This window comes from Salvelinus alpinus, chromosome 14 (assembly GCF_045679555.1).
Source record: "Salvelinus alpinus chromosome 14, SLU_Salpinus.1, whole genome shotgun sequence".
NCBI classification, from domain to species: domain Eukaryota; kingdom Metazoa; phylum Chordata; class Actinopteri; order Salmoniformes; family Salmonidae; genus Salvelinus; species Salvelinus alpinus.
The window spans coordinates 5,950,001-5,974,880 of NC_092099.1; the positions used below are offsets into that span (position 1 = coordinate 5,950,001).

The window sequence follows — 24,880 nt, forward strand, 5'->3', positions numbered from 1 at the left end:
GCATACAGTAGAGGACATGTGCAGGTTGATTGGTCTGTCAGATTGCCAACCCACAGCTCTCTGCGTCCTCCCCCAACAGGACGGGTAGCCTCTTCTCATCAGAGAGGTCTTTGAAACCTTGAATAAGGGTTTCAAATTTGGGAAAATGACACTCTCAAATTATTTTATATTTTTGACATTTTGTCAGGAAATGCAGCTCCGTCTCAGGTTCTGCTGTTGTGCAGTGGTTGCACGGCCTTTCCTCTACAGGGAGCCAGGATTTCCTGTGTCTACCCTTCTTAATGGCAAGGCTGTGCTCACTGAGCCTGTACTTTGTCAAGGTTTTTCTGAGGTTTTGATCAGTAACCATGGTCAAATATTTAGCCATGGTGTACTGTCGATTAGGGCCAGATAGCACTGCATTTTGCTTTGTGTTTGTGCTTCCCAATAAGCAATGTAGTTTTGTTATGATTGTGTTGTAATTTGGTTTATTCTGATTGATTGGATGTTCTGGTCCTGAGGCTTCAGTGTGTTAGTAGAACAGGTTTGTGAACTCAGCCCCAGGACCAGCTGGATGAGGGGACTGTTTTCTTTGCTCAGCTCTTGGCATTGCAGGGCTTGGTAATGATATGAGAGGGTGTCACTGTATTTTAGATGTTTATAAAACTGAATTGCTCTTTTTTGAGTTTTTATTATTAGTGGATTTTGGCCTAATTCTCTCTCTCTCGTCATGTCACTGTTTATTGATTCCTTCCTCGGGGGGGGGGGGGCTTCTCTCCTCCTCCCGCTCTCCTTCCCCATTTGAAATTTGGCAAGCCGTTACCAGCAGCTTAACCAAAAAGGATTAAGTCCCATAGCCAACTAAGAACACAGATAATGCTCAGTAATTGGTCAAAAATGAAGATGAATGGGACAGCCAGATAAGGGCCAATTAGTTGCTTGCTGCATACAGCTGTGGTCTCCTTCTCATGGAGCCCTCTCGGGGGCCCCGGCCCCGGCCCACACACACAGGCACAAACACAGGGCCCCCATCTTCTCAAACACAGACGGGTCCTCCCGAAGTTCACTGGACGACCCCAGGAAGAGAGTACAATGTCTCCTCATCATCTCTCCCACCACCGGGGCCCCTATTCATGTAAGATCTCCTCTTATGGAATCATGCTCTCTAAACATCTTTGTTGATATTATTTCTGATTGTATAAAACCCTTTCTGGTATCAGAACTGGTTGTGATATATCTGTTTTAAACTTGACTCAGCTGATAAAGAAACCCACTCGGATGAACGTAAAAAATCGAGCAAACTCCTCATTAATTGACCTTATCCCATACATATTTTGCTAGTGGTGTTTTTGCAAATTATATCAGCTACCACTGTCCTATTGCTTGCATTAGAGATACCAAATTGAAAAACTCTAATAATAATAATACTAATTCTCGCCCCAGGCATTCCATCATTATATTTATTATTCAGAGCTTTTATCTCAGCTGGTTCCCAAAATGAAAGAAATGGTGGTCATACTGGTCTTGGTCAGTCAGTTGACTGTTCTTCCCACATACAGCCTCCAGTTGACTGTTCTTCCTACATACAGCCTCCAGTTGACTGTTCTTCCCACATACAGCCTCCAGTTTACTGTTCCTCCCACATACAGCCTCCAGTTTACTGTTCCTCCCACATACAGCCTCCAGTTGACTGTTCTTCCTACACACAGTCTCCAGTTGACTGTTCTTCCTACACACAGTCTCCAGTTGACTTTTCCTCCCACATACAGCCTCCAGTTGACTGGTCTTCCCACATACAGCCTCCAGTTGACTGTTCCTTCCACATACAGCGTCCAGTTGCCTCGATGGATGATCAGTCAACTTCACGTGACTTGGGAAATGGTATTCAGCGTTTTTATTTTTTTCAACTCACAGAAAAATAAGTTCTTGCTGCCTTATAAACTATTGACACCAATAAGGTGTCAATCCCGAGGCAGCCCCATTCATCCCGGGTGACTGCAAACATGGACGTGCACAAACAGACGATTAAAATAGCAAAATGTCAGTATAGAGACAACGTGGAGTGGCAATTCAATGGCTCTGACACAATACACATGTGGCTGGGACTCCAACAACCATGGATTATAAAGCAAAAGCCAACTACATCGCGGACACTGACACCGCGCTTCCGGACAAGCTAAACACCTTCTTCACCCATTATGAGGAAAACATCACTGAGCCGCAGACATGGTCCCCCGCATCTCACAAGGTCTTCGTGGCTAACGTAAGTAAGATATTTAAGAGTGTTAAGCCTCGCAAGGCTGCTGGCCAAGAAGGCAATCCAAGCAACATCTTGAGAGCATGCGCAGACCACCTGGCTAGAGGGTTTACGGACATATCCAATCTCTCACTATCCCAGTCTGTTGTCTCCACTTGCTTCAAGATGCCCACCATCATTCCTGTACCCAAGAAAGTGAATGTAACTGAACTAAATGAATATCACCCCATAGCACTCACTTCTCTAATCATGAAGTGCTTTGAGAGGCTAGTTAAGGACTACACCACCTCCATCTTACCTGACACCCTAGACCCACTACAATTTTCATTCCACTCCAATAGATACACGGACGACAGGATCACCATTGCACTGCACACTACTCTACCCCACGTTGTACAAGAGGAATACCTATGTAAGAGTGGTGTTCATCGAATACAGCTCGGCCTTCAACACCATAGCGCACTCCAAGCTCATCACTAAGCTCAGGGCCATGGGTCTGAACCCCTCCCAGTGCAACTGCATCCTCGACTTCCTGACATTCTGACCCCAAGTGGTGAAGGTAGGCAACAACACCTCCGCCACGCTGATCCTCATTACAGGGGCCCCAAAGAGGTGATGCTCAGCCCCTCCTGTACTCCCTGGTCACCCATGAATGCGTGGCCACACAAGTCTCCAACCCAATCAGCAAGTTTGCTGACGACACAACAGTGGTAGGCCTGATGACCAACAACAACGAGGCAGCCTACAGGGAGGAGGTGAGTGCCTTGGCGGAGTGATGCCAGGAAAATAACCTCTCCGTGAACGTGGGCTACAGGAGACAGCAGAGACAGCGCACCCCCATCCACATTGATGGGGACGCAGTGGAGAGGTTTAAAAGCTTCAAGTTCCTCAGCGTGCACATCACTTCACACAGACAGTGTGGTGAAGAAGGTGCAACAGCGTCTCCTCAACCTGAGAAATTTGGCTTGTGCCCTCACAAACTTCTACAGATGCACCATTGAGAGCATCCAGCTCTGTCAGGTTGGATGGGGAGCATTGCAGCACAGCTATTTTCAGGTCTCTCCAGAGACGTTCGATCAGGTTCAAGACCGGGCTCTGCCTGGGCCACTCAAGGATATCCAGAGACTTGTCCCGAAGCCACTCATGAGCGCTCTGGAGCAGGTTTTCATCTAGGATCTCTCTGTACTTTGCTCCGTTCATCTTTCCCTCGATCCTGACTAGTCACCCAGTCCCTGCTGTGGAAATACACTCCCACAGCATGATGCTGCCACCACCATGCTTCACCGTAGGAATGGTGCCAGGTTTCCTCCAGACGTGACACTTGGCATTCAGGCCAAAGAGTTCAATCTTGGTTTTATCAGACCAGAGAATCCTTTTTCTCATGGTCTGAGAGTCTTTAGGTGCCTTTTGGCAAACTCCAAGCGGGCTGTCAAGTGCCTTTTACTGAGGAGTGGCTTCCGTCTGGCCACTCTACCATAAAGGCCTGATTGGTGGTGCTGCAGAGATGGTTGTCCTTCTGGAAGGTTCTCCAATCTTCACAGAGGAACTATAGAGGAACTATAGAGCACTGAGTGGCCATTGGGTTCTTGGTCACCTCCCTGACTAAGGCCGCTCTTCATCGATTGCTCAGTTTGGCCGGGCGGTTCCAAACTCCTTCCATTTAAGAATGATGGAGACCACCGTGTTCTTGGGGACCTTCAATGCTGTAGACATTTTTTGGTACCGTTCCCCAGATCTGTGCCTCGACACAAACCTGTCTAGGAGCTCTACGGACAATTCCTTTGACTTGATGGCTTGGTTTTTGCTCTGACATGCACTGTCAACTGTGGGACCTTATACAGTGAGGGAAAAAAGTATTTGATCCCCTGCTGATTTTGTACGTTTGCCCACTGACAAAGAAATGATCAGTCTATAATTTTAATGGTAGGTTTATTTGAACAGTGAGAGACAGAATATCAACAAAAAAATCCAGAAAAACGCATGTCAAAAATGTTATGAATTGATTTGCATTTTAATGAGGGAAATAAGTATTTGACCCCTCTGCAAAACATGACTTAGTACTTGGTGGCAAAACCCTTGTTGGCAATCACAGAGGTCAGACGTTTCTTGTAGTTGGCCACCAGGTTTGCACACATCTCAGGAGGGATTTTGTCCCACTCCTCTTTGCAGATCTTCTTCAAGTCATTAAGGTTTCGAGGCTGACGTTTGGCAACTCGAACCTTCAGCTCCCTCCACAGATTTTCTATGGGATTAAGGTCTGGAGACTGGCTAGGCCACTCCAGGACCTTAATGTGCTTCTTCTTGAGCCACTCCTTTGTTGCCTTGGCCGTGTGTTTTGGGTCATTGTCATGCTGGAATACCCATCCACGACCCATTTTCAATACCCTGGCTGAGGGAAGGAGGTTTTCACCCAAGATTTGACGGTACATGGCCCCGTCCATCGTCCCTTTGATGCGGTGAAGTTGTCCTGTCCCTTTAGCAGAAAAACACCCCCAAAGCATAATGTTTCCACCTCCATGTTTGACGATGGGGATGGTTTCTTGGGGTCATAGGCAGCATTCCTCCTCCTCCAAACACGGCAAGTTGGGTTGATGCCAAAGAACTCCATTTTGGTCTCATCTGACCACAACACGTTCACCCAGTTGTCCTCTGAATCATTCAGATGTTCATTGGCAAACTTCAGACGGGCATGTATATGTGCTTTCTTGAGCAGGGGGACCTTGCGGGCGCTGCAGGATTTCAGTCCTTCACGGCATAGTGTGTTACCAATTGTTTTCTTGATGACTATGGTCCCAGCTGCCTTGAGATCATTGACAAGATCCTCCTGTGTAGTTCTGGGCTGATTCCTCACCGTTCTTATGATAATTGCAACTCCACGAGGTGAGATCTTGCATGGAGCCCCAGGCTGAGGGAGATTGACAGTTCTTTTGTGTTTCTTCCATTTGCGAATAATCACAGAAACTGTTGTCACCTTCTCACCAAGCTGCTTGGCGATGGTCTTGTAGCCCATTCCAGCCTTGTGTAGGTCTACAATCTTGTCCCTGACATCCTTGGAGAGCTCTTTGGTCTTGGCCATGGTGGAGAGTTTGGAATCTGATTGATTGATTGCTTCTGTGGACAGGTATCTTTTATACAGGTAAGAAACTGAGATTAGGAGCACTCCCTTTAAGAGTGTGCTCCTAATCTCCGTTCGTTACCTGTATGAAAGACACCTTGGAGCCAGAAATCTTTTTGATTGAGAAGGGGTCAAATACTTATTTCCCTCATTAAAATGCAAATCAATTTATAACATTTTTGACATGCATTTTTCTGGATATTTTTGTTGTTATTCTGTCTCTCACTGTTCAAATAAACCTACCATTAAAATTATAGACTGATCATTTCTTTGTCAGTGGGCAAACGTACAAAATCAGCAGGGGATCAAATACTTTTTTCCCTCACTGTATATTATTTATATTCCGGATTCTAATTTCCTTTTGTACAGTGTAATTATATACTGTACTTTACTGTGTATTTATATACTTCTCGACATAGCTCATTCAAATATTTCTGCTATTGTATATTGCATTCCTTGTATATCTTTGTAAATTCATCCAGTGAAGATACATATACAGTTGAAGTCAGAAGTTTACATACACTTAGGTTTGAGTCATTAAAACTAGCTTTTCAACCACTCCACAAATGTCTTGTTGACAAACTATAGTCTTGGCAAGTCGGTTAGGACATCTACTTTGTGCATGACACAAGTAAATTTTCCTACAATTGTTTACAAACAGATTATTTCACTTATAATTTACTGTATCACAATTCCAGTGGGTCAGAAGTTTACATACTAAGTTGACTGTGCTATTAAACAGCTTGGAAAATTTCAGAAAATTATGTCATGGCTTGAGAAGCTTCTGATAGGCTAATTGACATCATTTGAGTCAATTGAAGGTGTACCTGTGGATGTATTTCAAGGCCTACCTTCAAACTCAGTGCCTCTTTGCTTGACATCATGGGAAAATCAAAAGAAATCAGCCAAGACCTCAGAAAAACAATTGTAGACCTCCACAAGTCTGGTTCATCCTTGGGAGAAATTTCCAAACGCCTGAAGGTACCATGTTCATCTGCACAAACAATAGTACGCAAGTACAAACACCATGGGACCACGCAGCCGTCATACTGCTCAGGAAGGAGACGCGTTCTGTCTCCTAGAGATGAACGTACTTTGGTGTGAAAAGTGCAAATCAATCCCAGAACAACAGCAAAGGACCTTGTGAAGATGCTGGAAGAAGCAGGCACAAACGTATCTATATCCACAGTAAAACTAATCCTGTAACGACATAACCTGAAAGGCCGCTCAGCAAGGAAGAAGCCACTGCTCCAAAACCGCCATATAAAAGCCATACTACGGTTTGCAATTGCACATGGGGACAAAGATCGTACTTTTTGGAGAAATGTCCTCTGGTCTGATGAAACAAAAATAGAACTGTTTGGCCATAATGACCATCGTTATATTTGGAGGAAAAATGAGGAGGCTTGCAAGCCGAAGAACACCATCCCAACCGTGAAGCACGGGGGTGGCAGCATCATGTTGTGGGGGTGCTTTGCTGCAGGAGGGACTGGTGCACTTCACAAAACAGATGGCATCATGAGGGAGGCAAACTATGTGGATATATTGAAGCAACATCTCAAGACATCAGTCAGGAAGTTATAGCTTGGTCGCAAATGGGTCTTCCAAATGGACAATGACCCCAAGCACACTTCCAGAGTTGTGGCAAAATGGCTAAGGACAACACAGTCAAGGTATTGGCGTGGCCATCACAAAGCCATGACCTCAATCCGATAGAAAATTTGTGGGCAGAACTGAAAATAGCGTGTGCAAGCAAGGAGGCCTACAAACCTGACTCAGTTACACCATCTCTGTCAGGAGGAATGGGCCAAAATACACCCAACTTATTGTGTGAAGTTTGTGGAAGGCTACGCAAAACGTTTAACCCAAGGCAATGCTACCAAATACCTATTGACTGTATGTAAACTTCTGACCCACTGGGAATGTGATGAGAGAAATAAAAGCTGAAATAAATCATTCTCTGTACTATTATTCTGACATTTCACATTCTTAAAATAAAGTGGTGATCTTAACTGACCTAAAACAGGGAATTTTTACTAGGATTAAATGTCAGGAATTGTGAAAAACTGAGTTTAAATGTATTAGGCTAAGGTGTATGTAAACTTCCGACTTCAACTGTAGATCGCATTTGGATCACAGTTACAGTGCTAATTAGGCTGTTATTGGATTCGTTCTGACATTTCTTGATTTCTTGTTGTTCTTTCTGTTTTCTTGTTTTTTAAATTTATTTTTGATTTTTTGTTTGACATTTTACTACATTGTTAGGAGCTAGTAACGTAAGCATTTCGCTGTAACCGCTATAACATCTGCTAAACTGTGTACGCAACGAATACATTTTGATGTGATTTAGATGGCTGGACATTTATCCAACTGAAAGGCCTAGTGCCCCACATGCTCTACCTGGGTCTGTGATCTGTAATTGTGGCATTTCCTGAAAGCCACAAGAACAATCCACATTGTACACATCGAGAGGGCCTCCGAACCCCCTTTGAAACCAACACACACCACCTCATTCGCAAGACTGCCAGGGAGAATCAAAGAGAGTGAGAGACAAACTGTTTGTCTAATCAGCGAACAAGCTCTCTCTCTCTCTCTGATGTGGGGGAGAGAAACTTTAGCCTGTTCCATTCCATCAACACAAAGACGCAACGCAATCCTACTCCACCAACAGAACAAGGTGTCCTTCACTCCCTGTCTCGGTCTCAGCCTCTGTCTCTACCTCAGGCTTTGTCTGCCTCCTTCTCTACCTCTGTAAATGTTTCAGCTTCTGCTTCTGTTTTTAGCTCTGTCTCTGTCTCTCTGGTTCGACCTCTGCCTGTGTCTGCCTCTGTGTCTGCCTCTGTGTCTTCCTCTGTGTCTGCCTCTGCCTTTGTCCCTCCTTTTGTTTCTGTCCCTGCCTCGGCCTCGAATGCCACCTCTGTGTCTGCCTCTGCCTTTATCTCTCTGTCTCTGCTTTGCCTCTGACTTGTATGCCTGTATCTGCCTCTGCTTTGCCTCTGACTTGTATGCCTGTATCTGCCTCTCTGTCTCTGCCACTGTCTCTGCTTTAGTCTGAAACTATTAGTAGTAGTATTACGTATTTTCAATAGTTACAATGTCATTATCACTATCAACACCTTTTGAATTTCTATGAGCTCTCTTTCTTTAAAAGAGAGCATTACTTCACTTCCTCATCAGCACTGCCCTGCAGTGTAAGCATTAGCAGAAGCAGTATCATCGACAAGGGCCTGAGTGCTGAGAGTGAGGCAGATTATGTTGCAAACATGAGCAAAATGTTTATGCTCTTCACGGCATGTGTCAAATGAGCTGTTGTAATTCAAATCAAATCAAATCAAAATGTATTAGTCACATGCGCCGAATACAACAGGTTTACATCTTACAGTAAAATGCTTAATTAAGAGCCACTAACCAACAATACAGTTTGAAAAATACAAATAAGAATAAGAAATATTAAAGATCGGCAGTAAAATAACAATAGCAAGACTATATACGGGGGGGGGGGGGGTACCGGTACAGAGTCAATGTGCGGGGGCACCGGTTAGTTGAGGCAATATGTGCATGTACTGTAGGTAGAGTTATTAAAGTGACTATGCATAGATGATAACAACAGAGAGTAGCAGCGGTGTAAAAGAGGGGGGAAATGCAATTAGTCTGGGTAGCCATTTGATTAGATGTTCAGGAGTCGTATGGCTTGAGGGTAGAAGCTGTTTAGAAGCCTCTTGGACCTAGACATGGCGCTCCGGTACCGCTTGCCGGGCGGTAGAAGAGAGAACAGTCTATGACTAGGGTGGCTGGAGTCTTTGACCATTTTTAGGGCCTTCCTCTGACACCGCCTGGTATAGAGGTCCTGGATGGCAGGAAGCTTGGCCCCAGTGATGTACTGGGCCGTACGCACTACCCTCTGTAGGGCCTTGGGGTCGGAGGCCAAGCAGTTGCCATACCAGGCAAGGAAGCAACTAGTCAAGATGCTCTCGATGGTGCAGCTGTAGAAACTTTTGAAGATCTGAGGACCCATGCCAAATCTTTTCAGTCTCCTGAGGGGGAATAGGTTTTGCTGTGACATCTTCACAACTTTCTTGGTGTGCTTGGACCATGTTAGGTTGTTGGTGATGTGGACACCAAGGAACTTGAAGCTCTCAACCTGCTTCACCACAGCCCCATCGATGAGAATGTGGGCGTGCTTGGTCCTCTTTATCCTGTAGTCCACAATCATCTCCTTTGTCTTGATCACATTAAGGGAGAGGTTGCTGTCCTGGTACCACACGGCCAGGTCTCTGACTTCCTCCCCATAGGTTGTATCGTCGTTGTCGGTGATCAGGCCAACCAGTGTTGTGTCATCGGCAAACTTAATGATGGTGTTGAGTCGTGCCTGGCCGTGCAGTCATGAGTGAACAGGGAGTACAGGAGGGGACTAAGCACGCACCCCTGAGGGGCCCCTGTGTTGAGGATCAGCCCGGCGGATATGTTGAAACCTACCCTCACCACTTGGGGGTGGCCTGTCAGGAAGTCCAAGATACAGTTGCAGAAGGATGTGTTTAGTCCCAGGGTCCTTAGCTTATTGATGAGCTTTGAGGGAACTATGGTGTTGAACGCTGAGCTGTCATCAATTAATTTTTATTTTACCTTTATTTAACTAGCAAGTCAGTTAAGAACAAATTCTTATTTTTAATGACGGCCTTGGAACAGTGCCTTGTTCTGGGGCAGACTGACAGATTTTTACCTTGTCAGCTCGGGGATTCGATCTTGGAACCTTTCGGTTACTCGTCCAACGCTCTAACCACTAGGCTACCTGCCGCCCCAATGAAAAGCATTCTCACATAGGTATTCCTTTTGTCCAGGTGGGAAAGGGCAGTGTGGAGTGCAATAGAGATGGCATAATCTGTTAGGGCGGAATGCAAATTGGAGTGGGTCTAGGGTTTCTGTGATAATGGTGTTGATGTGAGCCATGCCAGCCTTTCAAAGCACTTCATGGCTACAGACGTGAGTGCTACGGGTTGGTAGTCATTTAGGCAGGATACTTTAGTGTTCTTGGGCACAGGGACTATGGTTGTCGGATTAAAACATATTAGTATTACAGACTCGGACAGGGAGAGGTTGAAAAAGTCAGTAAAGACACTTGCCAGTTGGTCAGCGCATGCTCGCATGCTCGCAGTACACGTCCTGGTAATCCGTCTGGCCCTGCGGCCTTGTGAATGTTGACCTGTTTAAAGGTCTTACTCACATCGGCTGCGGAGAGCGTGATCACAGTCTTCCGGAACAGTTTGTGCTCTCATGCATGTTTCAGTGTTATTTGCCTCGAAGCGAGCATAGAAGTAGTTTAGCTTGTCTGGTCGGCTCGTGTCACTGGGCAGCTCTCGGCTGTGTAGTCCGTAATCGTTTGCAAGCCCTGCACATCCGACGAGCGTCAGAGCCGGTGTAGTACGATTCAATCTTTGTCCTGTATTGACGCCTTGCCTTTTTGATGGTTCTTTGGTGGGCATAGAGGGATTTCTCAGCTTCCGGGTTAGAGTCCCGCTCCTTGAAAGTGGCAGCTCTAGCCTTTAGCTCAGTGTGGATGTTGCCTGTAATCAATGGCTTCTAGTTGGGGTATGTACATACAGTCACTGTGGGGATGACATCATCAATGCACTTATTGATGAAGCCAATGACTGATGTGGTGTACTTATCAATGCCATCGGAGGAATCCCGGAACATATTCCAGTCTGTGCTAGCAAAACAGTCCTGTAGCTTAGCATCTGCTTCATCTGATCACATTTTTATTGATCGAGTCACTGGTGCTTCCTGCTTCAATTTGTGCTTGTAAGCAGTAATCAGTAGGATAAAATTATGGTCAGATTTGCCAAATGGAGGGTGAGGGAGAGCTTTGTATGCGTCTCTGTGTGTGGAGTAAAGGTGGTGCAGAGTTTTTTTCCCTCTGGTTGCACATTTAACATGCTGATAGAAATTTGGTAAGATGTATTTAAGATACCCTGCATTAAAGTCCCCGGCTACTAGGAGAGCCGCCTCTGGGTGAGCGTTTTGCCTGTTTGCTTATGGCAGAATGCAGCTCATTCAGTGCAGTGTTAGTGCCAGCCTCTGACTGTGGTGGTATGTAGACAGCTACGAAAAATACAGATGAAAACTCTCTAGGTAGATAGTGTGGTCTACAGCTTATCATGAGATACTCTACCTCAGGTGAACCTCGAGACTTCCTTAGATATCGTGCACCAGCCTTTATTTACAAAAATACATAGTCCGCCGCCCCTTGTCCTATCAGACGCCGCTGTTCTATCCTGCCGATACAGCGTAAAACCAAACTAGTATGTTGATAATGTGGTCGTTTAGCCACGACTCCGTGAAGCAAAAGATACGACAGTTTTGAATGTCCCATTGGTAGTTTAACCTTTCCAAAGATTATTTTCGGTCATAAGAGACGGTAGCAGCAACATTATGTACAAAAAAAGTTAAAAAAAATAAGTTAAACAGCGCAAAGAAACAAAAAAAAAAGCGCAATTGGTTCGGAATACGTAAAACGTCAGCCTTGTTCTCTGGCGCCATATTAATGCTACAGTGGAATAGGTTACTTTTTTGTTTTAACGCAATACGTTTCCTTTCAGTAAAAGAGATCCCTTCACAAACATGACTACTTCATTTAACCCGTTAAGTATCTGAGGAGAAATTCCATTTGACAATAGCTGACCCTTCCCGGTCTATTCAAACAAACCTTTATGTACAACTAGCAATTTAAACATAGACGGAATGTTGATTTTTCCTTTTTAAATGATGGAGAAACTTTGGCTTTCCCTTTTAAACATTGCTTAAATGTTGCTCTCTTTCCCTGGCCCATCTGAAGAGAGAATACTAACTACATAATGTTGAAGGAACATCGAAGGAATGTTGCTTTCCCTTTTTAAAAATTGCTCTCTCTCCGCGGTCCATCCGAACAGACTATACTATACTACTGTAGGCCATAACATTACAGGAATGTTGATTTGTCCCTTCATAAATGTTGGTTAAACATTCATTTCTCTCTCCGTTGTCCATCTAAAGAGACTATACAAGGGCCATATATCAATGGTTCTCAAACCCTGTCCTTAAACCCTCAAACCCTGTCCTCAAACCCTGGACCCCCAGATGTTTCACAATGTTGTTGTAGCCCTCAACGAGCTGATTGACATAATGAGTTGACGAGTTGAATTAAGTGTACTGTCTCTGGAATAGATCCAACACCAGGCCGGGGGTCCCCTAGGAGAGGTTAGAGAACCACTGATTAAGATGACTTCTGCTGGACACCTTGTCACACGAGACATGTCTGTCACCCAGTAATCAACATGAGGACGGCTTCAGTACCAAACCTTCTTTTTCTCAGCAAGCCATTGCTTTAACGAAACAAGGCATTTATTCAAATCGTACGTCTGAGAGCGATTTAAATCCGGGGAGAGTAAGTGAGAAGGGGAGGAAGAAGAGAGAGAGAGGGAGACAGGTATAGAAAGAGAGAAATAGATGGAGAGAGAGAATGTCTGTCTCCCTGCCTAGGCCCCGAATGATTTATTTTCTACATTTCCGCGAGCGAGAGATTTGTCCATACACAGTGACAGGTCACCTTCAAATGCCAGTGGCAGACTGTTCATCACCATGCACGCGAGCATCTCATCGCTGTGAGTAAATATTAAAGGAAAATAATCCAATTGATTGCGGATGGGGTCGAGAGGCGTCACCGCCATATATTTCACTCAGGGAGCTAATGCCGTGGCCCCCGTATCCACACCAACACACACACATGCATGCGGATCCACACTCGTGCATACACACAAACACAGACATGTGCACGCGCACACACACCACTGCTCCCTTCAACAGAATTATGATTCTTCAGGGAGTGCTTTCTTATGCGTGGCTGGCAGGCCATGTGCTCAAGGTTTCAATTGAAATTGTAAAAAGATAAAAGAGTTTCTTATTAGCTCCATTGTCATTCTTGTTAGCTCTTATTCACATTTCTCTTGATTTTGGTCATCGCATAGCCTTGTTTTCTCATTTGTCGTTCTCTTTCCTTCTATTGGTCTATTCTCTTGGATCGATGACCTCAGAGCTCATGAATTGTGCTTCTCGAAGAGTACGAAAGCAGACCACAACAAATACCAAATATTTAGGATACTCAATAAGTGACAACAAACACACAACTATATAAAGATAACTTTATCCCATTTCAACAATAGGAAAGCAGATCTAATTAAATGGAACAATCTTCCCAAAATAATAAACCTCTTCAGAATAGCATGGCTCCCAAAGTTTTTATATTTATTCTCGGTAATAACAATTGCCCCACCGAAGACATTCTTTAAAAAAGTATACATAGTCATCATAAAATAAATGTTACATCTTCCTAAGTCTGAGGGTTGTTTTAACCTTCCAGACTCGATTTGTATAAACTCGCTACCCAAGGCTTTTACCTGGGACGTAGTTAAATGCACTAAAGAGGAACAATGGGTACTTATTGAAGATGTGCATGCTCATTCCCGGAATCTTTTTACGTGTCTATTTTCATAGACAAAGCTAAGGACATGAACAGCTTCATAGTTAACAACACTACAACAATACGGAAGAAGATGAAACGTTTTCTACAATCACCAATATCACTCCCTAAAAACACAACCTTCTGGAACAATCCTTGGATAACTTTTCACAATTCACTGATAAATTGGTCCACATGGAAAACGAAAGGCATAGGGATACAGTAAATGACTTCCATGACAGAATGAATACGTCATTTTGGACTGACCAATGTAGATGGAGGGAAAGTTGTCGCATAACTAATGAAATTACAGTTAATTAAAAGTTATGCTTAACCCGGTATAAGCTAATGTATAGAATGTATTATACAGGAGACACAATTCACAAATTCTACAGCACAACGGCAGAGTCATGTCATAAGTGTAAAACAAATAATGACTCAATAATCCATGCTTTCAGGGAACGCTATCAAGTCTGGCAGTCGTGGGCGGAGCTAGAACGTTGGGTGTCAGAAGTATGATAATGTAAACTTATTTTTAATCCATCTATCTGCGTATTTCAAGACATGACATAGGAGGGTGTAGTGAGATACCCAGTGGACTGGACAATTCTCTTCTCATCACTCATCTTGATAAAATGTATACTAAAAACCTGGAAATCAATCAGTCATTATTAACACAATGGAAAAATCAAATAATCTATTATTTCAATATTGAAACCGCGTGGGCTACGGAGAGAAACAAAATGGTGACGTTTCAGAGTCATGTGGGCGCTGGAGATGGGGGGGGTGTGGGCTAGTGAGTCTGGGCAGGTGTGATGTAATTGATGTTTGTATGATGTTGTCATTTGTATGTGTATGTCTTGTATTGTTTATAAAAGATCAGATAAAACCGTACGTTTTTTTTTAAAGAATTGTGCTTCTTTGTTCATACTGCTTAGTACTTCTGTCGAAATGTATTCATGAATCGAGACACTTAGCAAGAGTAAGTGAATCGAAAACACTATTTAGCGAATCAAAGCTTTAGGGATTACATGGATCCTATAATTTGTAATGGGCTCATAATAATTCACCACTATATTATCATTTTCCACAGTACACTAAGTGGCTCGGTGGCAATATTAGCTAAATCTGTCTGTATTTCTGGGCTAATAATTAATTGAAATGGCACATATTGAAAAAGCAATGATTAAATTAAAGAAATTAGAGACTGAGTTAATGGCGAATAGCTTTGGGATACAGTGTTTATGGATTAAATGTAGTATTTAACAATCTCTGTGTTGTTTTTAGATTGGATTTTACAGTGCAGCAGAGACAGAATGTACCATTGCCTTACAAAGACTTAGACAATGTGTTTAGCTCTATATTAAAATGCACAATAGTTGGACAAATAAATAAATAAAAGGAAAACAAAAATAGTTTGTAGATGTGTCAACTGGACCTGTATTTTCTGAACGACCTACATTGTCTCCACACTTGCAGGAATAGGTATGATGGGAATCCAGTACCTTAGCTTGACAGCTACTGTACGGGTGCATTGATTCTTGGAGTGGCATTGTACAAATGTACAGCATTGTTTCAACACAAGCTGTATGTAACTGAGATCTGCAAACTCTGATCCTCGCCTTGCGTGTGTGCGCGTGTGTGCGTCTGAGCGTCTGCATTCATACCTGCATTGCTATCTGGATGCATGTCTTTGTGTGAGTGTGTGCACCTGTACGCACGTTCACGTGCATCTGTGTGTGTGAAGGTCACACTGACTGACTCACCCACGCCGGAGCTGAGATCTCCGTTCTCGCCATCGGCCCCATGCTGGTTGGCGTTGCTGCGGTAGCCGCTCATCACCTCCAGCTTGATCTTCTTCACCTTCATGGCCTCGGCGATGGCCGCGTTGGCAGCTGCCGCCGCCGCCGCTGTCAGCCCTGGACACACCGCACCAGAGAGGACAGGACACAGTTAGATACACACTTAGAATGCTAGTTGGTCTAGAACAAGGATCGGCATCTTTTTTAAAGGCTTTTAAAAAGGTTATATACTAAACATCGTGTGAATGATCTTAGGAATTATTCACACTTAATGAGCAACAAGCATTTACAAATATAAATGATTTATTATGGAACTTCTTCATAAAGTGTTCGGGCAATTTGCTGTGTAGAAATTATTACAATCATGTTCAAGGCCCCCGACCATCCACTCGAACCATGGCTGAATCTAGTTGCCTATTCCTGGTCTAGAGGTTAGAGCAACTTCCTACAGCACATATACACCTGCGTACCCCAGTCCCACTGCCATTCTGTCACACACTTCTTGTTACTCTTCTGTCTGTGTCCTACAGCATGACAAAATGTGCGCGCATCAAAAGAAAGTGCATCGTACGGAACGCATTGAACATGACCCGAAGACGTTCTATATGTGTTGTCGGAAGGTCAAAGAGATAAGAGAACAAGTCACGCACACATACAGCATATTACATACTGAATAAGTACAGTATATAAATCAAGAATTAAACTATATCTACACTACCGTTCAAAAGTTTGGGGTCACTTAGAAATGCCTTTGTTTTTGAAAGAAAAGCCAATTTTTTTTGTCTGTTAAAACAACATCAAATTGATCAGAAACACAGTGCAGACATTGTTAATGTTGTAAATGACTGTTGTAGCTGAAACCCACAAATGCTGACGCTCCAGATACTCACCTAGTCTAAAGAAGGCCAGTTTAATTGCTTCTTCAATCCGAACAACAGTATTCAGCTGTGCTAACATAATTGCAAAATGGTTTACTAATGATAAATTAGCCTTTTAAAATGATGAACTTGGATTAGCTAACACAACGTGCCATTGGAACACAGGAGTGATGGTTGCTGATAACGGGCCTCTGTACACCTATGTAGATATTACATAATAAATCTGGCTGGTAAATATGATATGAAATAGCTTTTCATGCTGCTAACAACATCACAACGTGACTATGTAACTCTACGTAGCCTGTTCCCCCACTGGCTGGTAAATATGACATCTTATGACATGAAATAGCTTTTCAGCAGGTTAACATGTGGACGAGATGTTGTTCTGTACATGTGGTTGCTATGAACGTGTTGCTGGCTCTATCTCTCCCAACTAACACTGTATTGACGTCACCGTGTGCTTTGATAGGAACATATGGACTCAGGAAAACATATATGCAATGGCATGCCATTATTTCTGTTTGTGGGCGGGGGGCTGTTGTATGTGCGTGGAAGTGTGTGTTTGTGTGTGTGTGTGTGGGGGGGGGTGTGCGTGTGTACAGTGCCTTCAGAAAGTATTCATACCCCTTGACTTATTCCACATTTTGTTGTGTTAGAGCTTGAATTGTAAATGGATTATATTGATGTACACAACACGCCGTAATGACAAAGTGTATTTTAGATTCTGTACAGGCTTCCTTCCTTTCACTCTGTCTATTAGGTTAGTATTGTGGAGTAACTACAATGTTGTTGATCCATCCTCAGTTCTCTCCTAACACAGCCATTAAACTCTGTGGCCCCGTGGTGAAATCCCTGAGCGGTTTCCTTCCTCTCCGGTAACTGAGTTAGGAAGGATGCCTTTATCTTTGTAGTGACTGGGTGTACTGATACACCATCCAAAGTGTAATTAATAACTTCACCATGCTCAAAGGGATATTCAGTGCCTGCTTTTGTTTTGACCCATCTACCAATAGGTGCTCTTCTTTGTGAGGCATTGGAAAACCTCCCTGGTCTTTGTGGTTGAATCTGTGTTTCAAATTCACTACTCGACTAAGGGACCTTACCAGTGGTGCAAAGTACTTAAGTAAAAATACTTAAGTAAGACTTAAGTCGTTTTCTGGGGTATCTCTACTTTACTTTACAATTCATATTATAACTATTATTATAACTTTTACTACATTCCTAAAGAAAATAATGTACTTTTTACCCCTTACGTTTTCCCTGACACCCAAAAGTACTCGTTACATTTTGAATGCTGAGCAGAACAGGAGAATTGTCTAATTCACACACTTATCAAGAGAACATCCCTGGTCATCCCTACTGCGCCTGATCTGGTAGACTCACTAAACACAAATGCTTTGTTTGTGAATTTTGTCTGAGTGTTGAACTGTGCCCCTGGCTATCCGTACATTAAAAAAGCAAGACAATTGTGCTGTCTGGTTTGCTTAATATAAGACATTTTAAATGATTTATACTTTTACTTTTGATACTTAACTACATGTAAAACCAAATACTTTTAGACTTTTACTCAAGTAGTATTTTACTGGGTGACTTTCACTTTTACTTGAGTCATTTTCTATTAATTAATCTTTACTTTTACTCAAGTAAGACAATTGGGTACTTTTTCCACCACTGGACATTACAGATAATTGTATGTGTTGGGTACAGAGATGAGGTAGTCATTAAAAAAAGCAGTTTTTTGTTATTGCACAAAGAGTCAGCCAATACAACTTATTATGTGACTTATTGCAAACAGGACGCATGTTTTTGAATAATGTGGAAATTGAGCAAAATGAGGAGATTAAACTGCTTGGTGTAAACTCCCTGGATTGCAAACTGTCATGGTCAAAACATATACATACAACGGTAGCTAAGACGGGGATAGGTCGTTCCGTGATAAAGCGCTGCTCTGCTTTCTTTACATTGCTATAAACAAAACAAGTCCTACAGGCCCTAGTTTTTGTTGGACTACTGCCCAGTCTTATGGTCAAGTGCCACAAAGAGGGACATAGGCAAATTAGTTGGCCGACAAATGAGCAGCACGCCTAGCCCTTAAATGTACACAGAGAGCTAATATCAATGACATGCAATCAAATCAATCTCTCCTGGCTCAAAATACTGCATCACTACTTGTCTTTGTGAGAGGTATTGACATGTTCAAAGCACCGAGCAGTCTGTTTAAACGACTAGCACACAGCTCAGACACCCATGCATACCCCACAAGACATGCCACCAGGGGTCTCTTTACAGTCCCCGAGTCCAGAACGGACTCTGGAAAATGCACAGTACTACACAGAGACATGACCACATGGAAATATATTCCCCTATTACTAGCCTGTTCAACCTCTCTTTCGTATCGTCTGAGATCCCCAAAGATTGGAAAGCTGCCGCGGTCATCCCCCTCTTCAAAGGGGGAGACACTCTAGACCTGTTACAGACCTATATCTGTCCTACCCTGCCTTTCTATGGTCTTCGAAAGCCAAGTTAACAAACAGATCACCGACCATTTCGAATCACACCGTACCTTCTCTGCTATGCAATCTGGTTTCCTACCTGGTCATGGGTGTACCTCAGCCACGCTCAAGGTCCTAAACGATATCATAACCTACATCGATAAGATACAATACTGTGCAGCTGGGTTTCTGTACAGCACTTCGAGATATTAGCTGATGTACGAAGGGCTATATAAAATAAACTTGATTGATTGATTGATATTCATAGACCTGGCCAAGGCTTTCGACTCTGTCAATCACCACATTCTTATCGGCAGACTCAACATCCTTGGTTTCTCAAATGACTGCCTCGCCTGGTTCACCAACTACTTCTCAGACAGAGTTCAGTGTGTCAAATCGGAGGGCCTGTTGTCCGGACCTCTGGCAGTCTCTATGGTGGTGCCACAGGGTTAAATTCTCGGGCCGACTCTTTTCTCTGTATACATAGCCCATCCAACTACCTCATCCCCATACTGTTCTTTTTTTTCTCCTTTGCACCCCAGTATCTCTACTTGCACATTCATCTTCTGCACATCTATCACTCCAGTGTTTAATTGCTAAATTGTAACTATTTCACCACTATGGCATATTTATTGCCATACCTCCCTTATCTTACCTAATTTTCACACACTGCATATAGACGTTTTTCCTATTGTGTTATTGACTGTATTTTTGTTTATTCCATGTGTAACTCTGTGTTGTTGTTTGTGTCGCACTGCTTTGCTTTATCTTGGCCATGTCTCAGTTGCACACTTGCATACAAACACACACATGCCGGCACAATCACTCTCCACACACATACACACTGGTCAAAAGTTTTAGAACACCTAATCATTCAACGGTTTTTCTTTATTTTTACTATTTTCTACATTGTAAAATAATAGTGAAGACATCAAAACTATGAAATAACACATATGGAATTATGTAGTAACCAAAAAAGTGTTAAACAAATCAAAATCTATTTGAGATTTGAGATTCTTCAAATAGCCACCATTTGCCTTGATGACAGCTTTGCACACTCCTGGCATTCTCTCAACCAGCTTCACCTGGAATGCTTTTCCAACAGTCTTGAAGGAGTTCCCACATATGCTGAGCACTTGCTGCTGCTTTTCCTTCACTCTGCGGTCCGACTCATCCCAAACAATGTCAATTTGGTTGAGGTCGGGTGATTGTGGAGGCCAGGTCATCTGATGCAGCCCTCCATCAATCTCCTTCATGGTCAAATAGCCCTTACACAGCCTGTAGGTGTGGTGGGTCATTGCCCAATTGAAAAACAAATTATAGTTCCACTAAGCCCAAACCAAAAGGGAAGGCGTATCGCTGCAGAATGCTGTGGTAGCCATGCTGGTTAAGTGTGCATTGAATTCTAACTAAATCACAGACAGTGTCACCAGCAAACCATCCCCACACCATCACACCTCCTCCTCCATGCTTTACAGTGGGAACCACACATGCAGAGATCATCTGTTCACCCACACCGCGTCTCACAAAGACACGGCGGTTGGAACCAAAAATCTCAAATTTGGACTCCAGACCAAAGAGCAAATTTTCATCGCTCTAATGTCCATTGATCGTGTTTCTTGGCCCAAGCAAGTCTCTTCTTCTTATTGGTGTCCTTTAGTAGGCCTGATTCAGTCTCCTCTGAACAGTTGATATTGAGATGTGTATGTTACTTGAACTCTGTGAAGAATTTATTTGAGGTAACTCGGGGTCTTCCATTCCTCTGGGGGTCCTTATGAGAGCCAGTTTCATCATAGCGCCTGATGGTTTTTGCAACTGCACATGTTCTGTATTGACTGACCTTCACTAATTCATTTATATGTCATTTGTAATGACTGAACAAAGCCGCACTGGAACTGTTTTCAGGTGAGTGAAATGTAATTAGTAAAAATATTTATTAATCATAGGGCTTTTTGGTCAATGCCATCTCTGTTCTATGTAAGAGAAACACTTATTTTATCAAATCAAATCAAATGTTGTTCCTAGCTCGAACAGTGCAGTAGTATCTAACAGATCAGAACAATACACAAATCTCAAAGTAAAATGATGGAATTAAGAAATAAATCAATATTAGGACGAGCAATTTTGAGGTGGCATTGACTAAAATACAGTAGAATAGAATACGGTAAATACATATGAGATGAGTACAGAAGTATTTCAACATTATTAAAATGATTAGAGTGGCCAGTGATTCCATCTCTATGTATATAGGGCATCAGCCTCTAAGGTGCAGGGTTGAGTAACTGGGTGGTAGCCGGCTAGGGATGGCTATTTAACAGATGGCCTTGAGATAGAAGCTGTTTTTCAGTCTCTATGTCCCAGCTTTGATGTACCTGTACTGACGTCGCCTTCTGGATGATAGCGGGGCGAACAGGCAGTGCCTCGGGTGGTTGTAGTCCTTGATAATCTTTTTGGCCTTCCTGTGACATCGGGTGGTGTAGGTGTCCTGGAGGGCAGGTAGTTTGCCCTCGGTGATGCGTTGGGCAGACCACACCACCCTCTGGAGAGCCCTGCGGTTGCGGGCGGTGCAGTTGCCGTACCAGGCGGTGATACAGCCTGACAGAATGCTCTCAATTGTGCATCTGTAAAAGTTTGTGAGGGTCTTAGGGGCCAAGCCACATTTCTTCAGCCTCCTGAGGTTGAAGAGGCGATGTTGTGCCTTCTTCACCACACTGTCTGTGTGGGTGGACCATTTCAGATTGTCAGTGATGTGTATGCCGAGGAACTTGAAGCATCCACCTTCTCCACTGCGGTTCCGTCAATGTGGATAGACACGTGCTGCCTTTGCTGTTTCCTGAAGTCCAAAATCAGCTCCTTTGTTTTGTTGACGTTGAGGGAGAGGTTATTTTCCTGGCACCAATCTGCCAGGGCCCCCACCTCATCCCTGTAGGCTGTTTCGTCACTGTTGGTAATCAGGCCTACTACTGTTGTGTCGTCTGCAAACTTGATGATTCAGTTGGAGGTGTGCGTGGCCACACAGTCATAGGTGAACAGGGAGTACAGGATGGGGGGGGGGCTGAGCACGCACCCTTGTGGGGCCCCTGTGTTGAGGATCAGTGAAGTGTAGGTGTTGTTTCCCACCTTCTCCACCTGAGGGCAGCCCGTCAGGAAGTCCAGGACCCAGGTGCACAGGTTGGGGTCCAGACCCAGGGCCCCGAGCTTAATGGTGAGCTTGGAGGGTACTTTGGTCACAGAGCTAATTTAGGATTTTGCAATAGATTTTTTAAATTTTTTAAAAACAGTGTTATACATAAAGAACAAAGGCTCATCAACTAATTTCACCTACGTAAAGGGCCAGGGCGAAACAAACTCTATGAGAGAATTATTTCTTTAAATACCCTGTATCCAAATTCGGATACAGTTAACAAAACATGACCTGAGTACAGTTTTCCACATTCAATGATGCAGATATCACTGAGATGAAAAGGGTGCAAGCAAACCTAGGTCCATGCGACGAAAAGTGTAAAGGAAAACAGTTGTATGAAGGAAAAAGTTGATAAAGGAAATGGTATCTTCTGTAGCTAACATTTACAGTTGAAGTCGGAAGTTTACATACACTTAGCTTGGAGTCATTAAAACTAGCTTTTCAACCACCTCCACAAAATTCTTGTTAACAAACTATAGTTTTGTCAAGTCGGTTAGGACATCTACTTTGTGCATGACACAAGTAATTTTTCCAACAATTGTTTACAGACAGATTATTTAACTTATAATTCACGGTATCACAATTCCAGTGGGTCAGAAGTTTACATACACTAAGTTGACTGTGCATTTAAACAGCTTGGAAAATTCCAGAAAATGATGTCATGGCTTTAGAAGCTTCTGATAGGCTAATTGACATAATTTGAGTCATTGGAGGTGTACCTGTGGATGTATTTCAAGGTATTCCTTCAAACGTAGTGCCTCTTTGCTTGACATCATGGGAAAATCAAAAGAAATCAGCCAAAAAATTGTTGACCTCCACAAGTCTGATTCATCATTGGGAGCAATTTCTAAATGCCTGAAGGTACCACTTTCATCTGTACAAACAACAGTACGCAAGTATAAACACCATGGGACCACGCGGCCATCATACCGCTCAGGAAGGAGACGCGTTCTGTCTCCTAGAGATGAACGTACTTTGGTGGGAAAAGTGCAAATCAATCCCAGAACAACAGCAAAGGACCTTGTGAAGATGCTGGAGGAAGCAGGCACAAAAGTATCTATATCCACAGTAAAACGAATCCTGTAACGACATAACCTGAAAGGCCGCTCAGCAAGGAAGAAGCTACTGCTCCAAAACCGCCAGAAAAAACCCAGACTACGGTTTGCAACTGCACATGGGGACAAAGATCATACTTTTTGGAGAAATGTCCTCTGGTCTGATGAAACAAAAAGAGAACTGTTTGGCCATAATGACCATCGTTATGATTGGAGGAAAAAGGGGTACTTGCAAGCTGAAGAACACCATCCCAACCGTGAAGCACAGGGGTGGCAGCATCATGTTGTGGGGGTGCTTTACTGCAGGAGGGACTGGTGCACTTCACAAAATAGATGGCATCATGAGGGTGGGAAATTACATGGATATATTGAAGCAACATTTACATTTACATTTACATTTAAGTCATTTAGCAGACGCTCTTATCCAGAGCGACTTACAAGTTAGTGCATTCACCTTATGATATCCAGTGGAACAACCACTTTACAATAGTGCATCTAACTCTAATAGTAACTCTAACTCATCTAACATCTCAAGACCTCAGTCAGGAAGTTAAAGTTTGGTCGCAAATGGGTCTTCCATATGGACAATGACCCCAAGCATACATCTAAAGTTGTGGCAAAATGGATTAAGGACAACAAAGTCAAGGTATTGGAGTGGCCATCACAAAGCCCTGACCTCAATCCTCTAGAAAATGTGTGGGCAGAACTGAACAAGTGTGTTCGAGCAAGGAATCCTACAATCCTGACTCAGTTACCTGCCTACAAACCTGACTCCGCCCTTGCTGTCTCTGACTGGCCAGTTCCCCTCTCTCCACTGGGATTCTCTGCCTCTAACCCTATTACAGGGGCTGAGTCAATGGCTTACTGGTGCTCTTCCATGCCGTCCCTAGGAGGGGTGCGTCACTGACGTGGTCTTCCTGTCTGGGTTGGCGGCCCCCCTTGGGTTGTGCCGTGGCAGAGATCTTTGTGGGCTATACTCGGCCTTGTCTCAGGATGGTAAGTTGGTGGTTGAAGATATCCCTCTCTTTAACTCTCCAAGTTAAACAATTTAAAGGCAATGCTACCAAATACTAATTGACTGTATGTAATCTTCTGACCCACTGGGAATGTGATGAAAGAAATAAAAGCTGAAATAAATCATTCTCTACTATTATTCTGACATTTCACATTCTTAAAATAAAGTGGTGATCCTAACTGACCTAAAACAGGGACGTTTTTACTAGGATTAAATGTCAGGAATTGTGAAAAACTGATATTAAACGTACTTGGCTATGGTGTATGTAAACTTCCGACTTCAACTGTAGATACTACGTTCCATTAAATAACAGTTCAACCAAAACGTTGAGGTAAAATGGTCTGCCGCTGAAAGATTGGGAAAAAAATCTGCCCTGAAACAAACAGTGTACATGTGGAATTTGGTTTGCATGTCGACTCTTCACAGGACAAGCCAACAGAACAAGCCAACAGGACAAGCCAACATATGAGTCTATCTTAGCTGTCACATTTCAGAGGCGTGACTCGAGAGCAGCTATTAGCTGTGTGACGTAAGTACAAGGAGAGGCAGAAATGGAACATGTACCTCTAATTCACAACCACACAAAACACACAAATGTACACACACTAAACT

The 24,880-nt window shown here is 43.3% G+C and overlaps 1 protein-coding gene across 2 annotated transcripts in view; it reads right to left on the bottom strand.

Annotated features, from left to right (window-relative positions):
• dachd (dachshund d) overlaps positions 1-24,880 on the bottom strand; it is a 314,871-nt gene that overhangs the window by 104,222 nt on the left and 185,769 nt on the right. For both annotated transcript variants that reach the window (XM_071341973.1, XM_071341972.1), the window contains exon 3: positions 15,609-15,761. In XM_071341973.1, coding sequence (XP_071198074.1) covers positions 15,609-15,761 — 153 coding nt within the window. The remainder of the gene's footprint in view (positions 1-15,608; positions 15,762-24,880) is intronic.